The following is an 18028-nucleotide window of genomic DNA, read 5'->3' as shown; positions in this document are numbered from 1 at the left end:
CCTGTAAGTAAATGAACTTCATTCTGTAATTGATGGCAGTTCTCAAAGTACTAGTCAGTTAAAGATTAAATTTCACATCTAAATTCTCATCTTTGAGTAACTAGAACTCTGAGCTATGAAATAAATGTAGTGAGGGTAAAAGTATCAAATCAAAGTATCAAATTCTCCGTTGTATAAAACCTTTTTCTATAGACAGTAGCACACACTCCAGAATGGCTTATTCTTTGCAGAAAGGTTTTTCTACTCATATATTATCCATCTGACCTGATAAACTTGGACACAGAATCACAGTCTAAGATTACAATATACAGGAGTGATTGTTAGTAAAAGTGGGTTTCTGCATACCTGTGTAGATATTTCCTTAAACATCAGAAGTCATTTACAATGAATGATTCTGTTGGGTTTAAGTCAACCGTGCTGGTAAACAGAAACTGTTACTGAAAGCAAACACACAGACACCTCAGTACGTTTTACTTGCAAGGGGAGCGTCGGAGAGCAGTGCTGCCACTCGCCTGTCCAAGCAACTCCAACGCCTCTGCGTTCACCTCACTCTTTTATTGACAACAGAGGATACACACAATTCACTTAACCACGTGACGGTTAAGACAAGCATATGTGTGTGTGTGTGTGTGTCACTTCCTGACACCATACAAGGCATGATATCAATCAACGACCTGGCGTTTCCCAGTCAGCCGTGCCAACCACAACCCTGGCAATGTGTGTCTGCTTGAAACAGTGTTGCCAGCTTCTCAGTAAGGAAAATCGCTATTGACTTTCCTAAAAGTCATTAGAAGTGGCTACACGACGTCATCGACTATAACATAAACAACTATATACAACAACTATATATAATAACATTGTGGAAGTGACATAAAGTGAGTAAACACCCTTATATGATTATATTTGGTTGCGGGGTGTGCAACAAACCCTTTTGGTTGCACCCAGCAGGATTTGTGGGAGGTCTTCGTTGTCATGGCTACTGAGGACCGCTTGGATCAAGCTGGCCATGAATGGTTATGAATGAGTTCAATTTATCCTTTCTCCATTGTCCAATGTCCTTTCTATAGCGATACAGCTGACCAAAGGGCTTTACACCTTAGTTCATGCACACATATAAAATTGAATCAAATGAAATTTGTTTTATTAGCTTTAATCTTTTAACTTTCTGCACATTGCATCATGATCATTGCATCAAGCAAAAATGAAATCTTTTATGTGGCAATGCCGGCTCTTGTACTTTAGAAAAAAAACACACAATCAACAGCTGTAACCATATTTATACAATTTTCATGTATTTTTTTTAGTGACTCCTTGGTGGAGGAGACACCCACCCTCAGGGCTTCCAAAGCTAGTATACTCTTACTGCTGGTCCCAAGCCTGGATAAATGAGAGGATTACATCAAGAAGGTCATATGATGTAAAAATGTGTTTGGATTCATCTGCTGTGATTCCCTCCTGGGGAAAATAAGGGAAGAGCCAAAAATATCAGATACTGTAGTTTTTGTTTTCTCTTTTTAATCAAACATAACTCAGTAGTGCTCCATTTTCACCTAATGTTAATGTACAATAAGTACTAATTGTGGGCTAGCAGAAGCTAGGAGGTTAGATAATCAAGGTGATGACTAAGTAACATTTTGTAAATGACAGCGTAGCTCTTAATTCCACAGAGCTAGGTGATCAGCTATTTGGCACAGCTGACAGATTTCTTTCAGCTAATTGACCTTTTGGAGTCGTGGTTCAATAAGCCGTCCGTTTGTGAGGTGAGTCAATTTCATCAAGCAGCAGCTCATTAGCTGACTGGCTGGTTAACTGTCTCAGTAACGGAGCCAAACTCCTCCTTGAGCAGTTTGAACACGTTGTCCGAGAACTCGTCTCTCGGCCTGCCCGTGCCGTTCAGCTGCACCTGCAGGAGGTCGGGGTGGTGTGGGATGTAAGAGGACGGGCAGTGCAGCTCATTGAGAGTAAACCAGAAGGTGTCCGGATCCACCTGGATTAAGTGTCGGAACACACTGTGCAGGACAGGGAAAGAAACATGGGAACAGGATTAGCTCTGAGCTGTGTTTTGCTTTGTATGTAATATCTATTGTATGGAAAACCCCTTCCTATGATCCGAAGTGACAGACTGAACCAGTTTTGCTGGCTTTAACATGCGGACCAACAGTTTAACTATAAGCTCATTAACTCAACACTGCCTTTCTCTTCAGGTTTGTTTTTTAAATCACCTCCAAGCAGGAAAATACTTAAGTATATTAAAGCATGTGTTTTTACTTGTGGCTGCTATGTTGCTACCCAAACACTTAGATCAATAATTCAGAATGATGTGAGTTATTAAAGGCTGCTTGCATACTGAGCTATTTTTTTATTCATTTACTTTGTTTATTCACAACTTCCATCTGTGCTTTACATTACTGTAGGTCTCACAGTGCATGCAGTTTTGCATCAGCTGCCAGTGTAAAGGTGAAATGAGTTCCCTTTCAGATTCGTACACACAGTATTGGGATATCACGGCCCTACGTGTCCTGAAGACACTTCTATTCACGCCTGTAAGGCAACTGACCTGTGATGATATGCCACATATAAACTCATCATCACAGTCATTCCTCACTTTTTATGCTCGTTACCTGGCTAGGAACACTTTTGCCAAGTTGGGATTGCTAGCTATTGCTAGTTATCTCTTTTGTGTGCCAACCTGAAGTTAGCTTAACTGCTCCTGTTGGTTTTAGCCACCACCGCTGAACTACATCTGCGTATTTCTGGAAGTTCCTTTCTCAAGGGACAAAATGAGTGAGGGTGATATTTAAATCAGGCCCACAAACTGATTTACTAAAGTTTGGGCTAAAGGGCTAAAAGTCTTATATTACATCATTATAAAGACTTACCTTAAACAGGCTTCTTGCAGTCTGATGGGTTGTCTGGAGCTCAGGTAGGGTAGACAGGCTTCACAAACAGCATCTAGGTCTGCTTCAGCTGAGAAAACCAAACACAGGACATTTTTACTATATTTTATTCATATAAAAATTGTAATACTTTTACCTTTTATCCAGAAATTACAACAGAAATCAACTTGTAAAAGAAAATAAAAACGAATAAAATGCAACAAAGTTAATTTCACGGATTAATCACAGCAGCAGAATACAGTTTGAGCTCGGTGCCTGGTCTTCGGGTGGATCACTCCCTGCATATATGTTACTCATAAAACTCCAGGACCTACAGGTGGATGCTGGGGTGGTGGATGGGCTGAAACAGCAGGCAGTGGTGCAGCAGGATGTGAGGAAAGTGGGGCACGTTACATGTCCAGCTCCAGGCTTGGCTCCATACATGGTTACTGTTGTGAATGCTTCTTTTCTGATTATGTCCAGTGCGTGCACATAATGACACTTTTATATCCAAAAGAACAAATCCTTTAAAAATATGATCCTGGTTCCAAATAATATGGGGTAAAGATAAGAAGGGAGGAGGGAAAGAAGAGGAAGTAGGAAAAAGATGAAAGAGTATAAAAAGTAGACCAAGCCTGGACTTTACCTCTGCTAACTCCTAATGAGCTCAGTTAAAGTGCTGAGGTGGTTCAGGGAGGATTTCACAGCAGTTTTGAGAGGTCACAACGTTAAAGCTTACCAACACTAATTCTGCCTGTCCAGGTGAGCATTCATTCTCCAAATTGCCCACTCCCACTACATACCACCTCTCCCTCACCACTGCTGGTTAATCTCCTTTTTAAACCCATCCTTGTCCCACCCACTGTGAACTGAAGCCACAGACATACTGAAACCGACTTCACAGAATAATCACAAAGAGCATCTCAAACACACAACGTGTATCGTGCCTGTTTATCTGCACACTATACTGTATGAGAGAGTTTGCTGTACACAAAGTGCCGTGAGCTATTTTAAAGGAACAGTTTCACAAACAACCTGATTTCTTACAAAATGAAACAACTGTCTTTACACTGCAGTCCTTGTCACTGTTAGATGTAACGCTGGCTCTGGAAAGGCTGCAGACAGCTCTGTCACCTTTGTGACTCTTTTCCTCTGTCAGCGTTGAACCTCAGTGGGAGGGTGTGACATTCGTGATGTTCACGCTGTCACTCAGTTCACCTCCACACTGCGCAGGTGACCAAAAATTACACAAGCAGCTCATAGTTGCATAATTGGGAATGTAATGGCAGAAGCCTGCAGGCCTTGAATATTTTCAACATGCTAATGGAAGTATGTTGAACACAAAGTAAACAAAAACAACAACAACAACTTCTCTGAGCTTATCAATTAAATGGCTTCACATTCGCTGATTGAACAGTCACGTTTTTCTCAGTTGGGTATAAGCAGAGCTGCTTGCAGTCGTAGCTGTGTGTGCAGTTTGGACCTGAGCAGCATCCTGCTGGCACAGCTGGCTGTGGTCCGTATCATCAAAGTCATGTTTAAAATATGTTGAATCACAGAGCTGCCACAGTGAAGAGGCATTTTTAGAAACAACATCGCCGTCACGTGTTTAGGATGTCGAACTGTTTCACAGTTTAAGGTTTTTATAATAAAACAGAGATGCCCCGATGATGGTACCAATGGTTGATTTTCATTGTTATACGAGACTGCCACCTGGTGGGGAAGGAGCTTCAATGAGTTCTTTGACAAAAGCAGCAAGCCGTCAAAATTCAATAAAACCTTCCCGTTGCGTACTCCTGGATGAATTGTAGTATTTACAAAACTCGTATATATCCAAAAGCTGATGAAACAATTTCCCAGCAGCAGCTCTGAGTGAATAAATGACTGTTTACAGACTTAACGTGTCTGTACTTGTCAGCTCATCAATGAAAATATGAATAACAAATTTAAAAATATTCCAGCTGATGACAGGAGCTGACGAGTAGCCTAATTTACACCGACAAGTTGAATCAGCTGACACTTGCACCAAAGATCACAAAAAACTATCAGCTTCATTTATCCCAAAGTCCTACTTTGTGATTCTCTGAGACAGTTTGAAAAGCAGCCTCTAAGAAGGCATCCACACGGTGATTTTTCTGTGCTGATAGAAGAAATGTTAGTTTCAAGAGTCTTCACATTACAACCCAAAGAAGAAAATAATAGAACTATTTCTGAATGAAATAAGCCTGTTGTTGGGCACCATCTTTCATTCTTTCACTACTAAGAGTTTAAAACTAAAGACGACTTGAATAATTTTGACTCACGTACCGAAAAGAGAGGTTCGTTTTACTTACCCTGAAGGCTCTGAGGACTGCTAATGGGTCATCGGCTGTGAGTCTCTGCAGGAGTGCTGGCCAGCAGCAAAGAGCCATAGGCAGCAGTTCATTTTCCCTCTCACTCAGCACCTGAACGCACAACTCCAGCACGTCCAGTACCTAAAGACAAAGACACACAACACTAGGGATGGGTACCGGTATCCGGTGCCATCATGGCACCGGTTCTGACATAAACGGTAGTAACCAGACAGAAAAGCAGCGCACATTTCGGTGCTTTTTTTTTTCTTGAGATGTCATACACTTTGGATTGTAGCCAATCATTTTACCTTTACAAGGATAGTAGGCGGGCCCACGTACGTACCTTCTTTTAGAGCAGAGCTACAGATTAAAAATACCCAAAGCGAAGCGGTCAAAAGTCTGGCTGTACTTCACAGCAAAAGATGCAAACTCAGCAGCCTGCAACAAGTGCTTTAAGCCCCACGCCCCCGGTACCACGAGCAAAAAGGAGGAGATCACGTTTAATCGGTTATAACACGGGGTGAGAAATATAAGTCCAGACATGTGTGGTATCCACAGAAACCTCTGAATCTCAGCTAAAATGTCATATAAACCATTTTTACAACCACCAAACTCAACGAAAACAAGCCATGATTAAACGAGCAGTTATGCAAATGCGCACAAGTCCGCTAAACAAACAAGACGAACCAGAAATTCTCCAGACTTCATGTAACCGGTTAACGATAGGCTGGTTATCTTCCAGAGCTATCACTGACTCCACACACCAAGTTTCACCACACTCTGACCAAAATTCACTGAATGAGCCGCAAAAGAAGACCACAAAAACACACAGCGGGGCAAATGCGCCAAGACAGAAATTGGCTTACAGTCCAGATTTCCTCCGTTATTTTCGCCAGTAGCCGGTAGCCATGTGATTATCAGCAGTTACCACGCCTACCTAGCCGCATCAGAGTCGTTTTCCGTCAACAACCTCCATTTTAGAGCCACCTATAGACACGTGACTGGACAGACGTCACATGCAGTAAATTTGGGCCCACGTGAGTTTTGGCCTTGGAACGTCTGATTGGTTGAAGTAACGTGAACGTGGCATCGTTACTGTGACTCTATTGACTCAAACAATTAAAAAGAGGTGTCAATCATGCAAATTGACCAAAAGAAATCAAAGTTACAGCCCCTCAGAGGTTAAAGGGCCAGAGGCCAATTAAGCGCTCCATGGCAGAAAAGGCCCATTACCATGTAAATGTATGGTTGATTCTTCAAAAACGTATTTTTAAAAAAAGCATTTTTAGGCATGTTAATAAAATTAATTACTGTCTGCTCTTAAATACCTAAAAAAATCAACTGGCATGGTGTCCAATTGTGTGCAAGAATTGGACACTTTTGTACAACGTCTGGATATTCATGTATTGACAGCGCTGTAATTTTTCACTGTTTCACTTTAAAAACATAAATCTTTGCACAGATGATGTTTATATGTTGTTACGGTTCTTATCATTTTGCAGAAAAAAAGAGACTGCTAAAAATAAAAACATGAGAGGTTTTTGGACAAAGTTTGTGTTCTCCATTCTTTAAGCACCGTTTAAGCACCGGCACCGTTTCAAAAGTACAGATTTGGCACCGGTATCGGATAAAACCTAAACGATACCCATCCCTACACAACACACCTAACAATTATCTCTGTTTTGATCCTGATTATATGTGAGCTGAAACTAATTATTGAGGTCTTCATTGAGAGCCCAAACTCCTGAGCAGGCACGACTTCAGCACAGACTTATTTCTGTTTCACTCCTGGACCAGACTGAATGTTTTTCCTTGATGAGCATTACACCAGTGAACAGTCATCCACACAGTTCTGACAGGATGAATTGTACCAACGCTGGCGGTCCTACCTTCACAAGAATGATTATTTTTGTTATTAGTCCAACAGTTGACTCTACATAAAACTACCTTAAGTCGGAGCCTGAGGCTGGGATCAGACAGCAGATGAATGCGGCGCTCCTTAACATCCTTAGTGATGCTGAGGTGGGAGGGAAGCTCTGCTTTCACATCAGGACTACCAGTATCTTCCACATCCTCACACTCAGTGGGAGGGACCTCTGCAATGGGAGCACATGTACAGTTAGACCGCCAGTTTAGCAGCGAGGTTCAGATTTCTATGACTCTTAATTACAATGATCCATCTCCTCTACACTCTGAATCTAATATAACCACCACTACAACCTATAGCTTATATTCCAGTGGCCCTTAGACAGACCTATTACCTCTGTCTTCGGTGTCATCGTCCTCTATTCCAATGCCCTCTGCCAGTTCTTTCTGTTTGCGGTAATTCAGCAGGAATTGGCGAATGCTGAGGTCTTCCTGGTTACTGGAGCTTTTCCTGGAGCTGGCAGACGTACTGGTCCTGCTACAAGTGGAAGGAAACCACCTCGCTAAAGGAAAAACAAGACAACAATATGAGCATAGGTTTGGTTACAATAAAATAAGTCAGTTGATCAAAATCAGTGTGACACAGATGCTGATGTTTTTGAAAAGAGCCCATCAGTAACATTTAATTCATACATTTTTACTGTGAGGGCTTGTAAAGCTTCTGTATGAATATTATTATAAATATTAATTCTACAACAGAAAACGACTCAGCAATTAAACCATCACGATGTATTAAATGGTTCCAAAGATACTGACAATTTCATAACGAGCAAATTATACATCCTGAAGTGTACTCCTTGATAGAAACTTTGAAAGGCACTGCAGGAAACAAAGTTAAGCAACATAAAAAAATGTGGCAGAGCATGCAATGAGTCACATTTTCTTCTTTGTCCTCTTTGACTCCCAGTATACGTGAGACTCAAGCTGACATCACTGTTGAAATCTTACCCAGTGCCTTCATGAGCGCGTGCAGCGCAGAGCAGAAAAGAGCAGCTGTGCGCTCGTAGCTGAGATCCAGATCCTGAACGATGTCCCCGACCAGCAGGCTGCAGTCAGAGTGAGTCAACAGAACTGTCAACACCGGTGGAGCCTGGCCAACAAGACAGGATTATAATGAAATACAGTAGAAGCTCAGGGCAGCACAGGCTTAAGCAGATCAAGGAGGAAATCGGGTAAACCCTCCAACAGTTATTTCTGTGTCCATTTTGGGTTAAAAACAAAAACACGTCATAACTACCTGTGGATGCTGGCTGAGCCTCTGAAGGTTGAGTGATATGTCATTAAGCAGGTAGTCAGAGTTCTCATTGATCAGTTCCTTGAGGGAAGCGTATCCACAGGCCTTACTGATGTCCCACATGGAGCTCAGCGCCGCCTGGCTGACCAGCAGCGTCTCCTCACCAGCTTTCTACAGCACAGGATGCAGCGAGGTCGTCAACAAGGGACGGAAATCGCGGCCCAGAGCCTAAGCACAGCAGGCGAAGGCCTCGAGTTGGATGCACAGCTGACAGATGTTGCTGTTGAGCTGGTGGATCGTGGATGCAGATGTTGCTGATGAAGGAATCAAAGAGAATCAAAGAGACAAAACACATGTTAATGCACTGCTTTTTAGCCACTTTTACACATGCACTGCAGCTCTGAAGTTTTCAAGATCTTATCCATGCACGTGAGAACGCAAATGTCTGACACAGTTACACCAGACATTAAACAGCCTTTAGCCTTCCTGCTTCTGAAAGCCTGTATTATATCTGACTGTGCTCATGTGGGGACAGCACAGATCAGCCTTTCTCAAAGTCAAGAGTGGGGCCAATTTAGGATCTTCACTCAAATTTAAAATACAAGGGAAACTGATGGATTTCCTTACATAAACAAAAACAACACATGCTGTTATAAAATGCTCATCCTACGCAGTCATATGCAAAGTGTTAAAATCAGTGTGTGATCCACCTGCCACTAAGAGATATTATTTCTCTTTGGTAGATGGAAAAAATATAATCAAACTCACTGTGAGTAGCTACAACAGCACATTTGTTATAATATGATGAATCAAGCATTTAGATATTAAAAAGTATTGAGGGAGACAGGATCAAATACAGTGGGGCAAAAAAGTATTTAGTCAGCCACCAATTGTGCAAGTTCTCCCGCTTAAAAAGATGAGAGAGGCCTGTAATTTTCATCATAGGTGTACCTCTAACTTGTCTGAGTTTTAAAGAATTGATTTGCAAATTATGGTGGGAAATAAGTATTTGGTCACCTCATTTTTTGCCCCACTGTAAGTGTAAACTTCTTTATACTCCTTTTCGACTATGTAAACTGTGTAATATACTAAGATATTTGTGGCAACTCGATGTGCTTTGTCCACTTTTATTATCGCATCGCTCTGTTAACCAAAGAGAATACCTCAGTTCATTGTATGTTTGACTATAATTTACAAAAAACTAAAACATGATTTCACATCGTTTCTACAATAACTGTCATCTGAGCCCACAAACTCAACAGGACAGTGCTTACTCAAGTCATGGCTCAAGTGACTTAAAGGGCCGTTTTCAAAGAAAACTAAAAGTGTATAAGCAACCAAGGAAGTGAGTCCTACCTGGCCACTGGACAACATTCAGTGACAGTGCACTTGCTGGCATCTCGGGTGGGCAGAGCCCTGATTCAGTAGGGTGAATAAGGGATCTCGTCTCCTCCGTACTTAATGAGTGTGGTGTATCTGTCAGTCATGTCTGGCACATAAGACACCAGGTAGGTCCCATCATGGTTGTCACAGATATTTGCTTCTTGGGCTTCCCGTCTGGGTCCTTCAGGAGAAAACAAAAACTGTTACCTAAATATCAACACTTTGGTTACATTATTGTGTGGTCCACGTTCATGCACTCGCAGTGATCTGCACTGCCAGCAGTCCCTCACCTGCATCTTTGGCATCAATGTTGAACTTCACTGGCAGAGAGGTGGGCACTCCAGTGGTTTTAAGGCCGGATCCACTTGCACGCACCTTGCTGGCATCATGGGTGGGCAGCACCTTCACCTTGTAAGGGTGGACAAAAGGGAAGAGAAGAACAACAGTCTCACAAATGAAAGGAGCCTCATTTACAGAACCGAGTAAACCACACAAAGAGTTTTCCATTTTTAAAGCTGGCCCGAGTGCAACACTGTAACATGTAACACCTAGAAGGTTCAGATGGTTGCAGTACTTTGCTAATTTGGATCAAATGTTTGGGGGAAAATCTTTAATTGAATCAAGTGATTGTAATGCTGTTGCTTCCGTTGTGTAGTTAACCATCGATCATTTTAGATGTTTCATTAGCAGCCTGATGAAATTAGCTGTGTCGTTAGCCGACTTCAGTCATCCAAACAGATGACCATCTAAGGTGAATTATGCAGATCACTAGCACAGTACACAGATTACCACTTCTTATTCCAGCCAGACTTGTTGTTACTTCATTCTAATCATGCAGTAACAACAAAGATTTATTCCTACTGGCTTTTTAAAATGTGGTTCTTCTATTCTAGAAAAACAAAAACATGTTATCACAGGGTTTTGCTTTTTTCAATGACATTTGCGTTGGCTGTCTCAGTTGCAGGCAAACATTTATCATAATGGTTAGATATTAGGAAATAGCTTAAAATTAGTGCATATTTAACTTGCTAATGTTGCCTGCATGGGATCTCCTCATGAGCATATGACTGTACCCTGGATGATGATATGTGAGGAGCTTGAACTTGATTCGCTAACAGAAACTAATTTAGCTAGCTTAGCGCACATGTCTTGTGGCAAGATATATGCACCTAACTGCTTTAAGTCATTGGCTGTTCTGCCAAATTGCCACCAACCTGCAACTTTGTGAGCTGACTGTTTTGGGATTTTTGTGTTTTAGACAACAAAAACAAAAGAAAAAGATCTACAGATTCAGGCTTTTCCTTACCTGTGGTAGTCGCGTAGAATGACGTCACTGGCGCTCATTTATTTTGAAAAACAAACTTTCTCCAAAAAAAAATAGAAAAGAAAAAATAAATAAAGGAGTCGGCGTGCAATCTTTAACGAGGACCAGATATGTTTTGTCCAAACATTTGTTCTCTCTGCTTGTCAAAAATACCTCGGCGCGTGTTTATAGAAGATAAATATACCAAATATGTCTGCATTTGTTTGGCCTGGGCAGGTGGCGCAGACGTAAACTGCCCGGCTACTAGCTCGTGTGTGACAAGCTGAGGTCGCTGGTTCGAAACCACTCTGTCCCTCAGCAGCAGCTAGTGGGGTGCGTGGGCTGCGCTTAAAGAACCGGCGCCCCTGACTTCTTTGCCCTTTTCTTTTCCTTTTTCTTTGCGCCGGCCTGCCCGGGGCGTGTTTTTAACTAAACTCTTTGATGTAATCATTCTGGCCACTTACTAGAAATTAGGTATATAACCTTAACTGTAGCGTATTAAAGTTAGAAAAATCATTTAAATGTGGTCAAATGTGTTATATTGTTGAATATAATTAAAGACAAAACTGCCTTCATCACAGCTTTCCATTAATGGATCTTTATTGATTTATTCAGAAAAAGCTTTGGTAGCTCATTCTCAGAACAGCAGCAGATTTCTTCTTGGACAGAAGATTTACAGCACAGAGAAAAAACAAAAAAGGGGAAAATGGGATGGGTACATTTCAAGTTTGTTATTTAAGTTCTTAGGCTTAGCAACACACCTATTAACGTTCGTTTGAAACGGTTATCAACACTAAAAGACTGAACTGGACTTAATAACAGGAGTGCATATAATTTTAGTGAATTATTCTGGTGAGTATCAGCTGCGCTGGGTATGTAAATGGGGCCATCCAGCCGCGGTGCTGATCGTACGCCAAAAATCCGGACAAATGTCACTTGATCAAGGAGCAAATCTGCATCAGATGAGATCAGCTGACTTTGCGTGTGCGTGGACTGCGTACAGCGGTGTGTACTCTGTGTGTTAACAAGAAAAACGCATATAAGAAAGTGGTGCGCAAAAGCAGGGTAGTGACAGAATTGATGCGCATTATTGATATTTGAAGCATGTGTACCTGCTAAAGGAGAGCTACCCTTTGCTTTAATTTCTGCTCTCGCTCAGCACCAGTGCAGGATGCATAGGCCTGATGTTTGGTTTCATAATGACGTCGTACATTATACTCTTTCATAACTGCCACAGTTTCAGTGCAAATCAAACAGATACACTTCCCCTTGAATTCTTTGAAGAAATATTCACTCTCCCACCGTGTCTGAAATTTTCTGCACTCACTTTCTACCTTTCGCTTCTTTGGTTCTGCCATGTTTGGTAACTTGGGGTAAATTTCTTCTGTGATTCTCCTTTTTGGTAGAGCAACTGCCTTGATCAACAGCAGCTCCCCCTGGTGTTAAAACTAAGAAGTGCAATACACTCAAGCAAAAGTTGAAGTGTGGGCCATATTCTATTCTATTTATAAAATTACTTGAGGGCCAATTAAAAATGGACCGCGGGCCATAGCCGGACTTTGGACACCCCTGATGGAAGGTATACAGAAATGGCTGAAGTTTGGCTTTGAGGGTCGGGGAGGACAAAAAGCTATTAAGGACCTTTTGATTTGCAATCCAGTTCTCCTCTAAAGTATTAAGGATGAAGCAACAGTGCTCCTCTTTGCTATTCTGACATGTGTGTTAAACACAGTGTAGAAGGTAAGTAGAAGCTTACACAGCACCATCAGCCATCATGCTAAATTTGCATCTTCAAAAGTCAATGCAGCCAGACTCAAACCTGATTATAAATGCTCAGGAGACACTGTTTAACATTTAGTGTTAACTTAAATCACTCATCATTTACAGTATTAGAGTTCGGGGTTATGGGAAATCAAGTTTGGGAGCTCGGTCCCCGAAGGGGGCCGGGCTCCAGTGCACAGACCATACCTGCCCTCATCCCAGGTGTCCAGGACTCCCCCAGCATGACACAGAGGAAGTTTAAAACAACACCCCGTGGATGGGGTTAGAAAGGTGAGGGGAGGAGGGATAAAGAAGCGCAAGGGGAGGTTAGGATTAGGGTCCAAATCACCTCTATCACAGGGTCCACTGAGGTTAGGTTTAGGGCCCTAAGGGTGTATGAGGGGGCTAAGCAGGTCTTCCTAGGGGTTGGGATTCGGATTCAAAGTGGGTGGGGTTTTAGGATTATAAAATAAGACCTTGTGTGGGGTTCATAGAGGTTAGGGTTAGAATAATACATCCGGTAAGGGCTTCCTAACCAAGAATTTGGCTCCACAGGACTAATAAGCAGGAAAAACATTAAAGTCCTTCAGCAAGGAAGACCAACAGTGCCCTCTAGTGGATATTGTGGAAACATCCTGCTTATAGCTGTTCTCCAGTCAATGTGTCAATTTTAGATCTTTACATGTCCCAATTATTGTTTATTCACATGAATCAATGTATTTAGTTTAAAATCACCACCCACACCCACCACATGTCTTTTAGATCCAATCCCCTCTTTACTTTTTAAAACACTTTATGGATTTTTTGAAGCTGAGCTTTTATACATGATGAATTGCTCTCTTCAGTTGGGCGTCTTCCCTGCTGCCTTTAAAACGGCGGTGGTGAGGCCCCTTCTGAAGAAGAGCAATTTGGATTGTAATGATTTTAATAACTACAGACCTGTATCCAACTTACCATTTTTAAGTAAAATTTTAGAAAAACTTGTTTTTACTCAGATTAATGATTTTCTGAATGATAAACAGATCCTAGAGATATTTCAGTCTGGATTTAGGGTGAACCACAGCACAAAGACCGCTCTCCTAAAGGTTTTAAATGATCTTAGATGTAACTGGGACGCCCAGAAGCTCTCAGTCCTGGTGCTACTGGATCTAAGCGCAGCCTTTGATACAGTAGACCACGCTATTCTTTTAAACAGATTGAAACACATGGTGGGCCTCTCTGGTGCTGCACACAACTGGTTCACTTCCTATCTCTCAGACAGAACTTTTATGGTGAGTATGGATACATGCTCCTCTAAGATCCATAAAATGACATGTGGTGTGCCTCAAGGGTCGGTTTTAGGCCCTGTACTTTTTAATTTGTATATGCTCCCTCTTGGCAGTGTCATCAGGAGGCATGGAGTGAACTTCCACAGTTACGCTGATGACACTCAGCTGTACATCTCCGTGTCTCCTGATGACACCAGACCAATGGATGCCCTTTTTAACTGTATTTTAGATATAAGATCTTGGATGGCAGAAAACTTTTTACAGCTTAACCAGGACAAGACTGAAGTTTTAATCATCGGTCCTGAGGCTCAGAGAGAGAAACTCTTGTCTAAATTACAGGCATATTCACTATGCCCTTCACTACAAGTGAAAAACCTGGGTGTTATTTTTGACTCTGAGCTTGGTTTTATCCCACATATTAAACACGTAACCAAAATTGGATTTTATCATCTAAAAAATATAGCCAGAGTCCGCCCTATTCTCTCTCGGGCCAACACGGAGATGCTGATGCATGCTTTTATTACCAGTCGCATTGATTACTGTAATGCCCTGCTCTCTGGTCTCCCCAAAAAGAATATTTCACCTTTACAACTTCTACAAAACTCTGCAGCTCGTGTGCTGACGAAGACCAGAGGGCGGGCCCACATTACACCGGTTTTACAATCGCTGCATTGGCTCCCCGTGTGTTTCAGGATCGATTTTAAAGTTCTTTTATTGGTTTTTAAATGTCTTAATGGTCTTGGGCCTTCTTATCTCTCAGATTTGCTTTTAACATATGAACCCTCGCGGACCCTGAGGTCCTCTGGTACTGGCCTTTTGACTGTCCCTAAAGTCAGGACACATACTCACGGAGAGGCAGCTTTTCAGTGGTATGGTCCTCATCTGTGGAACAGCCTGCCGGAGGAGCTCAGGGCCGCAGAGAACGTTTATTTATTTTATGCTTATTTATTCTATCCTGTTATTCTATTTATATTATTAATTTAGGTTTTACCTAATATTTATTGATTTTATTCTTATTCATTTTTCATCTTCTTACTCTATTTATATTTATATTGTATCCCGTTCTTATTTATTTTATCTCTTTATCCTGTATATATTCTTATTAGGTCATATCTCCAGTGTTTCCTCGGAGGGGGCTCTCTGCACCGGGGCTGTGATCGACCGTGGCTGCTGGGGCTCTGTGGGTCCTCTCAGCCTGGTTGGGGGGGCTTCTTTGCCTCCCTCCTGCTGTGCCCAGCCTGGAGGCTGCGGTCTGTGACCCACTTTAGCTTGCTTGGCAAGCTAAAGTGGGACTTGGAAACCACATTAGAGTAACTTGGGCTATGTGAAGTAGACCAATTTACTAGTTGCAAGCAATCTAATGCACTCCAGTGCAAGACAATTTGTTGCTTTATATTTAAGTGTATAATAAAGTGCTGAAGACGAGGCTTAGAATATGTTTGTTGAGTGGTATCAATCCTGACAGGAAGGCTGCTCAAGAGCAAGATGCTGCAAATTGTCTGTGAAAAATGCCATCAAAAGAAAGGCTTTTGTGCATGAATACAGGTGTTCTTTGGGCACAAAGGTTTGCAAACCATTGAAACAAAGCATATAACCCATAGGTAAAGTGAAATGTTCCTGTTTTTATTGTGCTGGACTGAGATGTACAGATTATGTGTAACATATCCTTACATGGACACTCTTTAAAGTTAGTCTGAGCAGTTACCCGAGAAGTAAAAGAATACTTGAAGACAAAAGTCCATCTACGACTAAGAGCTGTGAGAAATTCTGAATTTGTTTTTATGTGCCTGTAGGGCATTCTGTAGATAGATTCAAAATCAAATATACACACATTGACAAAATTGTAATTTCTCTGTTTCTGAACTTTCATTCACCTAAATATTTGTTTTACATTTTTCCTCTTCTTGTTGGGAGTTAAAGCAAGTCTAAAGAAGAAAGTACTCCAAAGAAAACAAGACATGCAAGAGCCTGACAGATAAGCGTGCTCTCACCCCAGCCCTCTGATCATCAGTTTCACATTTCACGGGTCCACGTGTGGCGCTGGGAAGATAGCGACGTGCGAGGCGGCTGCTGGGTTCGCTTCATATTACTCCTCACCCAACACCCAACCCTGTGGCTTGTTATGTCTTCACAATGTTGTGCTGTGGACATTTATGTGCTTTTTTGTGCAGAGGAGTTTTTTTGTTTCCTGTTCTCGTGCTGTCCTACCATGGAAGCACAGCATGAGAAGGGGTCTCTTTTTTTCCTCTTGTACTTTCCCATTGTGATGTACATTTCAATGTTTGTTTTTTTTCTCTCCAACACTGCCAATCTCCGACCTGTATCCCCATGTAATGTCTGTGTTGTGTATGTAAGGTCGCAGGGCAACCTGCATGTGACAAATAAAGCTTCTTCTGATTCTGATTCTGATTCGTACAAGAGGCCTCTTCAGTTCTAAAACCAAGAGAGTCCCAGGTTTATAAACGGTAATATCTAAACCTAGTGGTTTAAAAACCTGGGACTGTGGCGTGGGGCAACGTCTCCCAGTGGTTTCACTCCAACATGTGAATCATCACATGTGGAAAAAAGTTGTGGATCATTATCACCAGAGGCTTTGGCTGAAACCATTGTGAGACCTTGCCTTACCCTATCATATGACCTAATGAAGTCACCTGACACAAGATGTAAGTGGGGCCTGGGGGCCTGAGGTACCTGGGAGGGGTTGCTGGGGGATCGCTGACAGTTGGTGTCATAAGCACAGTTGACCTAGACGTCCTCTTTTACTCCTATAAACCATCTGTTTTCTCGGTTCAAGATGTGAATGCTGGCATGCATGAAAGATTGACCTTTATCTTTTAGGTGTAGATGTACCAAGTCTTGTCCTGTTGAGGTGGCCCTTCTATGCCATGCCATGCATTTTTGGAGTGGCTGTTTGGTTTCTCCGATGTAGAGGTGTCACCTATCCTCACTGCACAGCACAGCATACACTATGTTGCTTAGTCTGTGTTTGGAAGTTTTGTACTTGGGTCAAATCAGCTTTTGTCTGTGTGGCTGGGTCTGAAGTAAAGTGGGATGTCACTTTTGGAGAAAATTCTCCTGTTTTTCTTACAAACCTGCTAAATAAGGGGTGCAAAGTTGTTCTGTTTGTCTTTCTGATCCTCCCTATCTGGTGTCTGACCTTCTTTCTGTGCATCTTTGCTGACTTGATGAAAGCCCAATTATGATAACCACATGTTTTAAGAGCTTCCTTTACATGTGTGTGTTCCTTCTTTTTCCCTTCAGGCTTAGAGGGAACATGTTCTGCCCGGTGGTGTAGGGTCCTGATTACTTCAAGTTTGTGTTCCAGAGGGTCATGGAAGTCAAAGAGGAGGTACTGGTCTGTGTGGGGGGGCTTCCGGTAAACTTCAATGTTGAGGTTTCCATTCTCCTTAATGAGCACGGCACAATCCAGGAATGGCAAACAGTTGATGTGAGCAATGAAGGATTCTACTTCTTGGATTTTGATTTTGGCCAAGAGTATACTTCAGACCCAGCCACACACTCAGATACAAACTGGTTCATCCCAAAGACAAAACTCCTAAACACAAACTTAATAATGTGGCGTATGCTGTACAGTGCAGCGAGGAATGCCCAGACCTTTACATTGGAGAGACCAAACAGCCACTTCAATAAACACATGGCACAACATAGAAGAGCCACCTCAACGGGTCAAGACTTGGCTGTTCATCTACATCTAAAGGTCAAAGGTCACTCTTTTGAGGATGCCAATGTTCACATGCTGGACAGAGAAGACAGATGGTTTTAAAGAGGACTGAAAGAAGCATCTACGGCCACTGTGAACGGCCACCTTTGAACAGAGGCGGGGCTTACGACACCAGCTGTCCGCCATCAATAATTCTGTGTTGAGATCCCTTCCCAGACGCCTTAACACCCACTCACTGCCTTCTGACCTTAGTATATCACAT

At 42.1% G+C, this 18028-nt stretch overlaps 1 protein-coding gene and 1 pseudogene across 1 annotated transcript; both read right to left on the bottom strand.

Moving 5' to 3' along the window:
• Positions 1 to 1591: 1591 nt before the first annotated feature.
• LOC134633018 (TELO2-interacting protein 1 homolog) lies at positions 1592 to 8696 on the bottom strand (annotated as a pseudogene).
• Positions 8697 to 9731: 1035 nt separating this feature from the next.
• LOC134632943 (filamin-A-like) lies at positions 9732 to 11082 on the bottom strand (the record flags this gene model as incomplete). Its single annotated transcript, XM_063481828.1, has 3 exons — positions 9732 to 9933; positions 10043 to 10160; positions 11059 to 11082. Coding segments are annotated over 3 exons (285 nt in total), but the record flags the coding sequence as incomplete, so codon positions are not given.
• Positions 11083 to 18028: the final 6946 nt, after the last annotated feature.

Source organism: Pelmatolapia mariae, linkage group LG8 (genome assembly GCF_036321145.2).
Source record: "Pelmatolapia mariae isolate MD_Pm_ZW linkage group LG8, Pm_UMD_F_2, whole genome shotgun sequence".
Taxonomy (NCBI): Eukaryota; Metazoa; Chordata; class Actinopteri; order Cichliformes; family Cichlidae; genus Pelmatolapia; species Pelmatolapia mariae.
The sequence above is the reverse complement of the archived record's forward strand: the minus strand, read 5'-3'. Positions and strand labels throughout refer to the sequence as shown.